This window comes from Loxodonta africana, chromosome 5 (genome assembly GCF_030014295.1).
Source record: "Loxodonta africana isolate mLoxAfr1 chromosome 5, mLoxAfr1.hap2, whole genome shotgun sequence".
Lineage (NCBI taxonomy): Eukaryota > Metazoa > Chordata > Mammalia > Proboscidea > Elephantidae > Loxodonta > Loxodonta africana.
This window is the reverse complement of record NC_087346.1, coordinates 64,568,642-64,581,151: the sequence shown is the minus strand read 5'-3', so window position 1 is coordinate 64,581,151 and position 12,510 is coordinate 64,568,642. Positions and strand designations below refer to the sequence as shown.

General features: G+C 39.5%; 1 protein-coding gene across 5 annotated transcripts in view; it reads right to left on the bottom strand.

The window, feature by feature from the left end:
• The window catches only part of ABCG2 (ATP binding cassette subfamily G member 2 (JR blood group)), an 81,235-nt gene that overhangs the window by 35,487 nt on the left and 33,238 nt on the right, over positions 1-12,510 (bottom strand). For all 5 annotated transcript variants that reach the window (XM_003414086.4, XM_023553264.2, XM_064285578.1 and 2 more), the window contains 4 exons: positions 7,753-7,812; positions 6,847-6,961; positions 6,349-6,501; positions 3,729-3,886 (listed from right to left, as the gene is read on the bottom strand). In XM_003414086.4, the coding sequence (XP_003414134.1) occupies positions 3,729-3,886; positions 6,349-6,501; positions 6,847-6,961; positions 7,753-7,812 (486 nt within the window). The remainder of the gene's footprint in view (positions 1-3,728; positions 3,887-6,348; positions 6,502-6,846; positions 6,962-7,752; positions 7,813-12,510) is intronic.

Genomic DNA, 12,510 nt, shown 5'->3' with positions numbered 1-12,510 from the left:
GGTTCTGAGAGTAGGTCTAGAGAATCCATATTTTTAACAAACAGTCCAAGCAATTTGTAAGTGCACTCAAGTTTAAGAACTTATTATTGACTAAATATGAAAACAACAGTGGAATACCCCACTCTCAGTGATCATTTAAGTCATCTGGCTCTTCAGGAATGGTTTGCATCCTCCTGCCCTAATAATGGTTAACATTACTGAGTATTTACTATGACTTTGGCTAAAGACTGGAAACCCTGGTGGCGTAGTGGTTAAGTGCTATAGCTGCTAACCAAAAGGTCAGCAGTGCGAATCCACTAGGCAATCCTTGGAAACTCTACCGGGCAGTTCTACTCTGTCCCATAGGGTTGCTATGAGTCAGAATTGACTCAATGTCAATGAGTTTTTGGTTTGGCTAAAGACTTTCTAGCTAAACTCATTTAAATGTTCACAACATTGTTATGAGGCGGTATCAATACTATTATTACCTTCATTTTATAGATGGGACTTAAAGGTTATACAACTGGCCCAGTTAGCATGAGACAGAGCAGGATTTGATCCCTGGTGTAACTCCACAGTCAAAGCAGTACTAAACTACCCTCTCACAAAAGTTATTACCTATGGGTAGCAGAAAAAGGCCAAAAATCATCATTCTAAAGCATTTCATTAGAATAATCACTTTGATCTAGGCATTTTCTAAGCACCTACCATGCTTGAGGATGTTTGTACCCTAACTAATCTAAAACATAAAGAAAATATTTATACTATTCCATGTAAATGAATCATTCCCTAATGAACACTGTCAGCAGAGATACAGAAAATATAAAAACCATGGATGAATTCTCTAACTGAACTTGAACACCAGGCCTGTGATTACTTACTCAGCATCTTTACAGGAGTAACTGATCTCTAATTTAAGATGTCTAAAATAGCCCTTCCCTTCCCATCTTCCCATTTCTCATCCTAGCAGACAGGCTTGCTGACCAGGCCATAGGCAGCAGAGGAAGCCAGGAAGTGACAGGGAGATGGTACCATGTGAAGATGATGGTCCTGGCAGCTGAAAAAGTGGGACAGATGGAGAGTCCCAGCAGTAGTGCACAGAGAGAGTGAACAGTGATCAGGAACAGCAGTAGTGCACAGAGAGAGTGAACAGTGATCAGGAACAGCAGTAGTGCACAGAGAGAGTGAACAGTGATCAGGAAATTGGTTACATGGAGCAAACAAGTTCACTGGATGAGCAAGTAAGTAGATATATTGAGATAGTGGGAGCCATGCTTCCCATCGTCTGAAAGGCCTTTGCAAACATTGAAAGGATGCAGACTAAAAAGAACAATGAGATGTTAGAGTGGAATTGGAAATGTTATTATGAACTCAGGTGTTTTAAAATACACATACACTGACAGATACAGCAATAGTTACAGATGAGTCTTTTTATAATATATATTATGTACACATACACACAAATATGTAATACGTATATGTGTGTTTATTTCCTAGCTCTCCCTGCTGAGAGGGATTAGAAGCAAAGATATCATAGTAGCAATAAACACACTCAGTGTCTAAACATTTAAGTACGTCAGAAGGAACCAGGACTTTTTGGAGTCAGACCTAACACAGAAAAAGTACAAGATAAGCCTGGAACATCTTGTTAAACATAAAGTAAAGGAACACTTAAAGAATGACAGGGACATGTCCAAAGGACACAAAGCCAGATTGAAGGGTCTTCTACTAGCCAAATCAAGGTTAATTTAATCATAAAAAATTTTTAAATAATAATAAATAAAAACAAGTAACAGATTAGAATCCAATGGAAAAAAAGGAACATGAGTAAATAAATAGGGAAGACGGGAAACCTCTTTCATACAGCAGAATGCCCACTAACATATGTAGAAAGAGTGATGGAAAGAGAAAATCGCCATTTGGTAATCACAATACTAGTACTTGACACAGGCAGGTGTTGTCAGGGAATGCTAAGCTGGTTAGCTCCACCATATACAAATCAATTACAAAGTGAAAAGTAGTAATTTTACAGTGGAGAAACCCAGTAGATGCCAACATGACTAGGTGATCGAGGTTATCACCATCAACAGTGAGAGGTCAAAACTGTGCAACCTCTGAGGTGAGAAGAACACAGCATTATTTACTTCTGGGGTGTCCCTGAGTCATGGCCTGAGTCTGGTCAGGAGGAAACATTGGATGGATCCAGTCTGAGGTTCACCCTACAAAATGTTACTTGTCGAGGACTGACAAGGACATGAGAATAGGGAAAGACTGAGGAAGACTCTGAAAAGGCATGTGTTCCGGGAGAGGATCTTGAGCCAAAAAGGAAAAAGACACACCATTGGGACAGCTGGGGAGGAGTCTACATTCAATGGAGTCTACAGTGAATGGCAGTGATGACATCAATGTTGACTTCCTGATTGGGCATTGTTTTTTGGATTTACGTGTTAGGATACTTAAGGATGTATGTCAGAAAAAGACTATGTAAGGGGTAGGGAGGAAAAGGGAACAGACAATAAAACAGTTGAGGAATCTAGGTGAAGGCACACGGGATTTCTTTGTACTATTCTGGTAACTTTTCTCTAAGTTTAAAACTATGTTTAAAAATTAAAAAAACAAAAGTTCAAAATGGAACTTTTCCAATTTCTCCTCTAAACATGTTCCTTCTAGTCGTCTTTCTTCATAAAAGGAAATTGCATTCCTTTTACTCTGCTCTTCCAGTTTCTGTCTCCAAATCTTATAAGTCACTCACCCAGTAATCACACCCCAAAACCGATGCATGACCTAATCCTGTCGGTTCTATCTTCAACGTATATCCAATCCCATCACTCCTCACCACCTCGCCACTGCCATGCTAGTGAAAGTCGCCTTTGTATCTCAATGGAAATACCACAAAGAGCCTCCTTACTGGTTTCCTCGCACTCAGCCTTGCTCAATTATGCAGTCTTTACTCTGTACTGCTACCACTCCTCTGTTGTAAAACTCTCTAAAAGCTTCTCGTGCCACCCAGTAACAACAAAAGGCAAAGTTCTTACAGTGGCCTACCCACTGCTGTCGAGTCAATTCCAATTCATGGCAGCCCCATGTGTTTCAGAGTAGAACTGCATTCCATAGGGTTTCAATGGCTGTGATCTTACAGAAGTAGCTCTCCAGGCCTTTCTTCCATGGTGCTGAGGGTGGATTCAAACCACCAATCTTTCAGTTAGTGGCCAAGTGCAAACTGTTTTTGCCGCCCAGGGGCCTACAAGGCCTATATAGTCTTTGCCCATCCAGTTTCAGCTTATATCTATTCTAAGCAACCTCTATAACCTCTGGGTCACAGGGTCCAGTCCTTCTGGTCTCTCTGATGTTCCAAACACAGCAGGCACGCTCTCCCTTGGGGTCACTGGCTATTCCCTCTAACTAGAACTCTCTTCTCCTAAATATTCAGGTCTAACTCACTTTGTACAGCTCAAACGTCATATTACTGAGGTCTTCCTTAACCACCCTGCTGTCTTCCTTGACCACCCTGCTATATAAAATAGCACACTTATCCCTACCACAGCCATCCTTCCCTATGCTCTTACCCTGCTTCATGTTTCTCAGTAACACTTAACATTTGTTTATCGACTGTCTGCCTCCACCAGAAAAAGAAGAGATTCTGGTCTGTTGTACTTATTGCTGAATCTTCTGCACCAAGAATAATGCCTGGTACACAGTGGTACTCAGATATTTGGTGAATTAAAGAATAAAGGTCTCATAGCATTTACCTCTTCAGGAGCAAAAGGACAGCATTTGCTGTGCTCGCATCTAAGCCAGTTGTGGGCTCATCCAAGAACAAGATGGATGGGTCAGTAATAAGCTCCATTCCAATACTAGTCCTTTTTCTTTCTCCTCCAGACACACCACGGATGAACTGTGTTCCAACCTATAACACAAGTATCAACATCATTAACAATAACATTCACAGCCACTGTTGTTTGATGTGAAACACGTGCCAGCCCTGTCAGAGGCACTTTTCCTCATTTATTCTGAACAGTAAACAAATTTACCAAGTTGGTTTCTCTTTTATCAGGCACAGAAACTGAGGCTCAGGTCAGAGCTAATGAGTGGCTAAGCCTGATACAAAGCCCATGCTTTTAACAGTTCTATACTTGCTAAAAAGTCAAAAGAATGTGTTCCTTAACAAGACAAATAGTTTTAGGATAGTAAGTCAGAACACTAAAAGATATGGTCCTGGCATAGTAAAATCACAGACTAAAAAGGGTGATAAAGGTAAGAGAGGAAATGGTGGTAAGAACATTTATTATTTATAAGTCTTCATATACCACCTCCCAAAAAAAAGCCCTGAAGTAGGCTTAGAAAAAAAGGTGGGCTTGGCAGCCAGGAAAGCCCACTTTCTACCACACCACATCAGTCCTTCTTAAATTACCACAGGCTTCCCAAAGTCACCCTGTCAAAGCCCCGCCTGACTGCAAAATACCTGACTCATTCTTTCAAATAAATACAGAAGGTGGAATATTCTATAGGGCAACTGGCCTGGTCTTTCAACAAATCAGTGTCCTTGTGAGAGTATGGGTGGGGGGAGACAGGAAGGTTTTGGAGGCAGAAAGCAGGAAACAAATTAACCGTGTTCAGAAATATAACACGCAAATGCAACGCATGGCCCTGGACTGGATCCTATTAACGACCAAGCTATAAAATACATTTTAGATATAATTTAGTAAGTGTGAATAAATATGGGCTCAACATAGACTGTATTAAGCTGTTGTTCATTTTGTTAGGTGATAATGGTACTGTATTAATGTAGGCAAACCTTAGTTTTTTACAGATGTATAATAAGTATTCAGAGATGAAATATCATGATATAACCTTCTTTAAAATAGTTAAGAAAGATAAAGCAATTAGGGAATACGATGTTAACTGGGAAATGTAGGTGAATGGTATTAGTAACCAACCATACCACAATTACATCATTACTATATAGAGCCCTGGCGGTGCAGTGGTTAAGGGCTACAGCTGCTAACCAAAAAGGCCAGCAGTTCGAATCCACCAGTCACTCCTTGGAAACCCTATGGGGCAGTTCCACTTTGTCCTATAGGGCTGCTGTGAGTTGGAATTGACTCGACAGCCACGGGTTTTTTTTTTTTTTTTAATAGTAATCATACTATTTTCTCTATATGTCTGTTACATTTAATAATTTCATAACGAAAATTTTAAAAAATGTATTGTTTCAGTTAATTACATAAATCAATTCTTAGAAAACAGTACTATGACTTCAATGTTTTCACTGAAAATTGAAACAAACAACTTAGGGTGATGACCACCGAAAGGCAAACAACAAAGCAAACAAAGTACCTTACTGGAAAGACAAAAATCAAATACAAAAACAGAGCCAAAGCAAACTCAATCACTCATAAAATGAACATAAACAGTAAATGGTAGCATCTCGAAATATTCTTCCTAAAAAATACTGCAAAATATACATCACATAGAGACCGTCATATGAAGCAGCAGCCAACAGAATTGCCCCATTCTTCATTGCCTCTAAATGAGGGATATCACAGGGGCATTAAACTGTAGCCATCACAATCTATAAGGCTCGTTTCTATCTACGGCTTCAAATGTCCTCTCCGCAAATCTTCCATTCCTATTTATCAACTGTAAGGTTAATTCTTCTTCCTGAACCTCCAAAACCCACAGAAGCAGGAGCTGCTTTTTTCCTCTCTTCTCCATGTTATCCCTAAAACCTAGAAGACTATAAATAAATACTGGCACAAGAAAGGGAGAGAGAGAAAGAAGAAGAGAAGGATGGGAGACAAAATTGACAAAAGAAAGGCTATAGAAAAATAACTTGCATGTTACACAAATTAGAAATGAGTCCTACTTTGACTGGATATAATTTTGGAAGCCAATTTATAGTAAAGTGAAACATATAAAGGAAGAACCATTGAATTCTAGTCATTTATCAATTCTAGAAATATACCTCAAAAGCAACAGAACAAAGTCCGTTGGAGGAGAAGAACATCTAGAAGGGGAAAGAAAAAAACAGGAAGAAGGAAAGTTAGTGCAAAGATATCGAATGAGGGTATGACTTAACCAACTGGGGGTGAGGGAAAGATCAAGAGCTGTAAGCACATGCAAAGGGCATCCTCGCTGAAGAACACTTTTACATACTAAACCACACAGTTACACTGCATTTCCAAGACTCAGTCACTGTTAGATTTTTCCAGGTTAATTTCTGTTATTAATAACTTTTCTCATTGTTACAGAAAGCAGTCACTTTTGACCACATACATAATAGAAAACTTCTGAATAAGAGTTATATACTATGCATATAGATGAAGTCCTATTTGCTGGCCATGACACTACCAGTTTTTTCCACATTACCTTGGAATCTGCCACTTTTTCCAGGCCTAACTCTTGAATGATCATGTTAACCCGTTCATTTTTCTCATGATTCTTCATAGTTGTTGGAAGCCGAAGAGCTGCTGAGAACTGTAAGTTCTCTCTCACCGTCAGGGTTCCCATCACGACATCATCCTTAAGGCAAAACGGTATTTTAAGAAGGTGGAGTCTTTTTTCGTAACCTCCTTCTTTAGTATGTGAAACTTAATCCACAAAAATAACACACTAGTTAATGATCAGCTTTCAATTATACAAATTATAGTCACGCCTGATGCAGATGCAAAGCCTGATGGAATAATTTCCATCTCCTATCTGTCTGAATCTTTTTTTTTTTTTTTTCCTGAATCTTACAGGAGATTGTGAAGGGCTGGTTCCATAAGCATGTCGTGTAATCAATCAGAAGCACACTAAATGATCTGCCAAGGTGCTTGCCTGTATAGAAAGAGAAGAAATCTAAAATCCAAACCCACTAATACTTACCTGTACCACATAACCTGAATTACATTTGAAATTGGCAGGTCGAGGTGCTCCATTTATCAAAACATCTCCAGACAATCCGTGTGGGTCTTTCCTTTCTGCTAAGACATCTAACAACCTATAAAAGGACATATATGCATTTTTCTCTAATCAAGGCTGTATGTCTCAGCATACCTATATCCAAATTCTGTTTCAAGTTAGAAAATTAACAGGTCAAGAAATTCTATGGTTTAACTGGGATTACATATCATTTAAAATTCTCACCTTCCTTTTTCTCACTACACAAAGCCCAAAAACATAAAAACAAGGCACTGTTGGCTGATCCAGCACAGACATCACAAATTAAGTTTATCCAAAGGCTCTTCCTGATGCCTGGCCTTGGTGATGCCAACACAGACAATTTGCTCTTTTATCCAGGATTCAAGCTTTCATTTATACTTCCTGCTCCATCACCCCTCTTTTAATTTTACACGCTTCCTTAAACACTCCATTAGCTCAAAAGGTGGCCAACAGCTGTATGACCATCACAGTGCCATGTCCCATTAGTAAGACCGACCTAATAAGGCCACCTTGTCCTGGAAATCCTGGTGGCATAATGGTTAAGTGCCACGGCTGCTAACCAAAAGATAGGCAGTTCAAATCCACCAGGAGCTCCTTGGAAACTCAATGGGGCAGTTCTACTCTGTCCTGTAGGGTTGCTATGAGTTGGAATCGACTCGACAGCAATGGATTAATGGTCCTGGATACATAACCCCAATCTACCACAACTGCATGTTCTCCACGGCACCTTGAACCAGACTGAACATGCAGTAAATGCTCATTAAATACCTTCTCACAGAAAAGTGATTTTTAAAAGCACATTAAACACCAAAGAAAAAGCTTTGAGAATATAAATATTCTGTTACTCACGAAGATTTGCCTCCACCTGTGGGTCCCAGGATGGCATTGAGGCCAGGCCTCATGATCCCACTGTAAATACAAAAAAAAATGCTGATCCACCGCTCTACTTTAAAATGTGTTCCATTACTTAAAGGTTATGGTTGCTGAAATAACAGACAGAAAACAAGCACAAACCAACTTTGAAAGATTAAAAAGAATTGACAGTTGATAGAGGTCTAGTATACAAAAGATGTTAATCGCTAGTCAGGACCTGTAAGAAAAATGGCTCAGGTCCCCCTAAATTCCTTTCACTTTCCCTAAACCAATTATGTTTTTTAGAAAATGGCACATCCAACTTTCAAGGTTTCTTGAAAAAAGTAACTTTTTGTTGTTAGGTGCCATCAAGTCACAGAGACCTATGTACAATAGAACAAAACACTGCCCCATCCTGCGCCATCCTCACAATCGTTGTTTGAGCCCAGTGTTGCAGCTGCTTCTCTTTAAAAAAAAAAAAAAAAACCCTTAACACAGTGTAAAATTTATAACAGGTTCTTAGTAATATTCGATGATACTTATCTTCAAGTCACCTCATCTCCTATCTAGTCAAGTTGTACACAATTAGTCAACAGACTTCTAGAATCACCAGTAGTTGAAAGCTCACTGCTCAGATCTCGTCAGAGCAAGAACCAATACATCTTAAGTAGAAATTCAATGGCTAGCCACTGGAATAAAGTACTTCAGAGGATTTAAAAAAAAAAAAAAAACACCAATTCCTGACCTTCAAAAAAGTCTTAATCCTTAATGAGGACAGAGTCTCTGTATCATGGAAACACAAAAAAGTTTTGGAACTAGATAATGGTAATGGTTGCACAACACTGTAAATGTAATTAATATCACTAAATTATGCAAATAAAAATGGTTAAAATGGCTAATTTTATGTTACATATATTTTGAAGTTGTCAAGGATTCCATTTTACTTGTAAGCACAATCAATGTCCATGGAAGCAGCAGTCAAAAAATCAAAAGACTGTTGCACTGGGCACATCTGCTGCAAAAGACCTCTTTAAAGTGTGCCTGACTCAAGCCATGGTATTTGTAATCACCTCATATGCATTTGAAAGCTGAAAAATGAAAAGGAAGACCAAAGAACTGATGCCTCTGAATTATGATGCTGGTGAAGAATACTGAATATACCATGGGCTGCCAGTAGAAGGAACGAATATGTCTTAGAAGCACAGCCAGAGTGTCATTAGAAGTGAGGATGACAAGACTTCGCCTCACTTACTTTGGACATATTATCAGGAGGGACCAATGCCTGGAAAACGACATCATGCTTGGTAAAGTAGAGGATCAGGGAAAAAGAGGAAGACCCTAAATGAGATGGACTGACACAGACGCTGCAACAATGGGCTCAAACATAGCAAAGACCGTGAGGATGGTGCAGGACCCAGCACTGTTTCGTTCTGCTGTACATAGGATTGCCATGTATCAGAATTGACTACATGACACCTAACAGCAACAACAATATTTTACCACACTAAAAAGTTTTAAATTCTAAATCTAATTAATTTTTTTAATTCTAAATCCAGTTTTGAGGGTACAACCTCACAATAGATCGTTTTCGTCCTCATTAAGTGGACTGGAAAATTCTCACAGTTTAGAAGTGGGAGATATCACTCTCTGTGAGGAAGGTCCTTTAAGGATGTATATAGCTAAGGTGCAGAAACAGCATATTTCATGAGTCATAACTGCCCTGACTCAATGACCTCATGTATAACAATAGAACGCTGCCCAGTTCTACACCATCTTCATGATCTTTGGTATGTTTGAGCTCATTGTTGTGGCTAGCGTCTCAATTCATCTCGCTGGGCTTTCCTTCATTTTTGCCAATCCTCTACCAACCGGATGTCTTTTTCTAGGAGATGGGTCTTTCCTGATGATGTGTCCAAAGTAAGCATGACTAAGTTTTGCCATCTTCCCTTCTACAGAGCATAAAAGTTTTATTTATTGAGAGTAGGAAGGTGGGGAAAAAAACTAAGGCAATGTTGACCATGCAGAAACCAAAGAAGACAAATAGTTGAATTTAATCTGGAATGTAATGGGTGGAATGGTAAGTAAAATGGACCAGAGAAAGGAGAATTGGGAGTAGGCCAATGCAGTTATTCAGGCATGATGAAATGGAGGTGTAACTCAGTACTTTCAAAACCCTGGTGTCTATGCCCAAGCCCTCTTTGGAATTGGTAGGTAGGTAGTTTACTCCATAAAGAAAACAATATCTGTTTCAAATGGAAGTTCCACAGCAGAAGGCTATTTCATTCCCAGATATTATTTATTACAGAGGCCAATCATATGATTACACAATTGTCTGAGTGAAATATAAACTTCCCTGAATGGTGCAGTTTCGTGGTTCAACTCCAGTCAGAGGCACCTCGCTAGGACATAGGGCAGAGATGGGAACCAGACAAAAAAAGTTCTAGCTCTCATGGGTTTTACATTCTAGTCCAGGGATCGGCTGGCCCCTTGCAGTCATAAACAGAATGTTATTGGAACACAGTCATGCTCATTCTACTATTTATTGTCAAGGGCTTCTTTCACGCTACAACAGCAGAGTTCAACAGTCACAACAGACACCACATAACCTGTAAAGCTGAAAAAGATAAAGTTTGCTGACCCTGTTCTACAGTCTACATTGCTTTGTTTCCCCACACCACCCTCCACCCTTCTATCATACCACCTGATTCACTGCTTTACAGTATACATGTGCAAGTAAGTCTCTCTCACTACGCTGTAAAACCTTGACGACAAGAATTGCATCATATTTTTTTTCTTATCACTCCACTCAGCATGCAGTACAGTGTTCTACCACCGAATACATATGCAGACCACTGAAATGAAACTAAATTGAAGTATTTCTGTCGCATTTATTACACATTAGTGGATAATGGTGAATCACTTGGGCTTGTTTTGTTTACGGACGAGAAAGGTTAATACTATTCACACTGCTTGGAGCATCACACCTCTCTCCTACACACACACACATTTACCTTCTCTATCCTTACACCCCTAGCCGCCCGCCCCCCCCATTTAGGGATAGGGACTTCCACAGTATCTTCTAATCACATTTTCACAGCACAACAACACGTTATGAGTACTGTGTTTATCTCAATCTCCCAATAGACAGCAAGGTTTCTAAGAACAAGAACATACCTGTATCTAGCATCTTACACAATGCCAGGCATCTAGCAGCATTGAAAATTGGTTGAATAAACAAATCTCTACTTCCCCTTTTTTTATAAATAGGATTACTTCTAGAGAAGCAAAGAAATGTTTTTGATAAATCACAAATGCCAAGAAGCAGGAAAAAACTATTTAAAATAAGTATAGTCTGTTTGGAAAGAAAGCCTGGACCCCTGGTGGAACAGCGGTTAAAGTGCTTAGCTGCGAACCAAAAGGTGGGCAGTCTGAATCCACCAGCTGCTCCTCAAGAGAAAGGCATGAAGCCTTGGACACACTATGGGGCAGTTCTACCCTGTCCTATAAGGTGGCTAAGAGTTGGACTGGATCACTGGCAATGGGTTTGTTTGTTTTTAATCTGGAAAAAAAAGCTTTCTTACATTTCCTACATGTTATTTCAAGTTCAAATAATATGTCAACCGTCTCTATTAGGTTTTCCCTACTCCTTGCTTCCCTTCTCAGTACAAAGGTGGTGAAGCCCCGCTTAGAAGCACAACAACAGCCAACACCCAAGAACGCAGTGGGTAAAGGAGGGCAAGAGGAAGCAACAGCCAGAGGGTGGAGAGATTGCTTAGATGAAGGAATAAAAATACTGATTGAGCGAATAAGTAAGTATATTAAGGACAATGAAAGTGAGGCTTTTCACCTTTTGAGAAGATATTTACAAACATGGAAAGATGGAAAGAACCTGACTGGAATTGGAGGTATTGATGAGAACTCATAGGTTTTAACACATATACACAGGTAGATACAGCTGTAGGTGTATCTGCATACGAGTATGCACATGCGTTTACACACATAAAACCCCATTGCCACTGAGTTGATTCTGACTCACAGTGACCCTATAAGACAGAGTAGAACTGTCCCGCAGGGTTTCCAAGGCTGTAATCTTTATGGAAGCAGACTGTCAGCCACATCTTCCTCCCATAGAGCAGCTGGTGGGTTCAAACTGCCAACCTTTCGCAAGTGTTTTAACTACTCTGACAACATATATATACATCTATTCCCTAAGTCTGTCCACTGAGAAGACCTAGAAGCAACGACGTCCCAATAGGGAACACTTTGAACATTTTGTATACAGCCATGTTCCACCCAAAGGAACAGAATGATCCCAGGCCTGAGGTGGGGAAGTACACAGTGAGTCAGGAATATCTTGCTGTTCTAAGGAGCTTCTCGAAGAATGAAGGGACAGGTCAAAAAAGCAGTTTGTGGACAACAGAAACTTGAAAAGAAAGATTAGATAGGAACCTGGGGGGGCAGTGAGTTTGTTAATGAGGGAGGAACAACTCAGAAAAGGAAGGGGAGAATGCTTGCACAACTTATAGAATATAATCAATATCCCTAAATTGTACATGTAAAAACTATTGAATTGACATATGTTTTGCTATGTATATTCTCAACAACAAAATAAAACTTACAAGTAAAGAAAAAAAAAAAGAGCATAGAGTTAAAGAAAAAAACCTTGAAAGAGGTCACAGTGACCAAATAGGGAACAAATATGAGAATCAACATAAATAATGACAGTAATACATTACAACCCATTGAATAAAATGA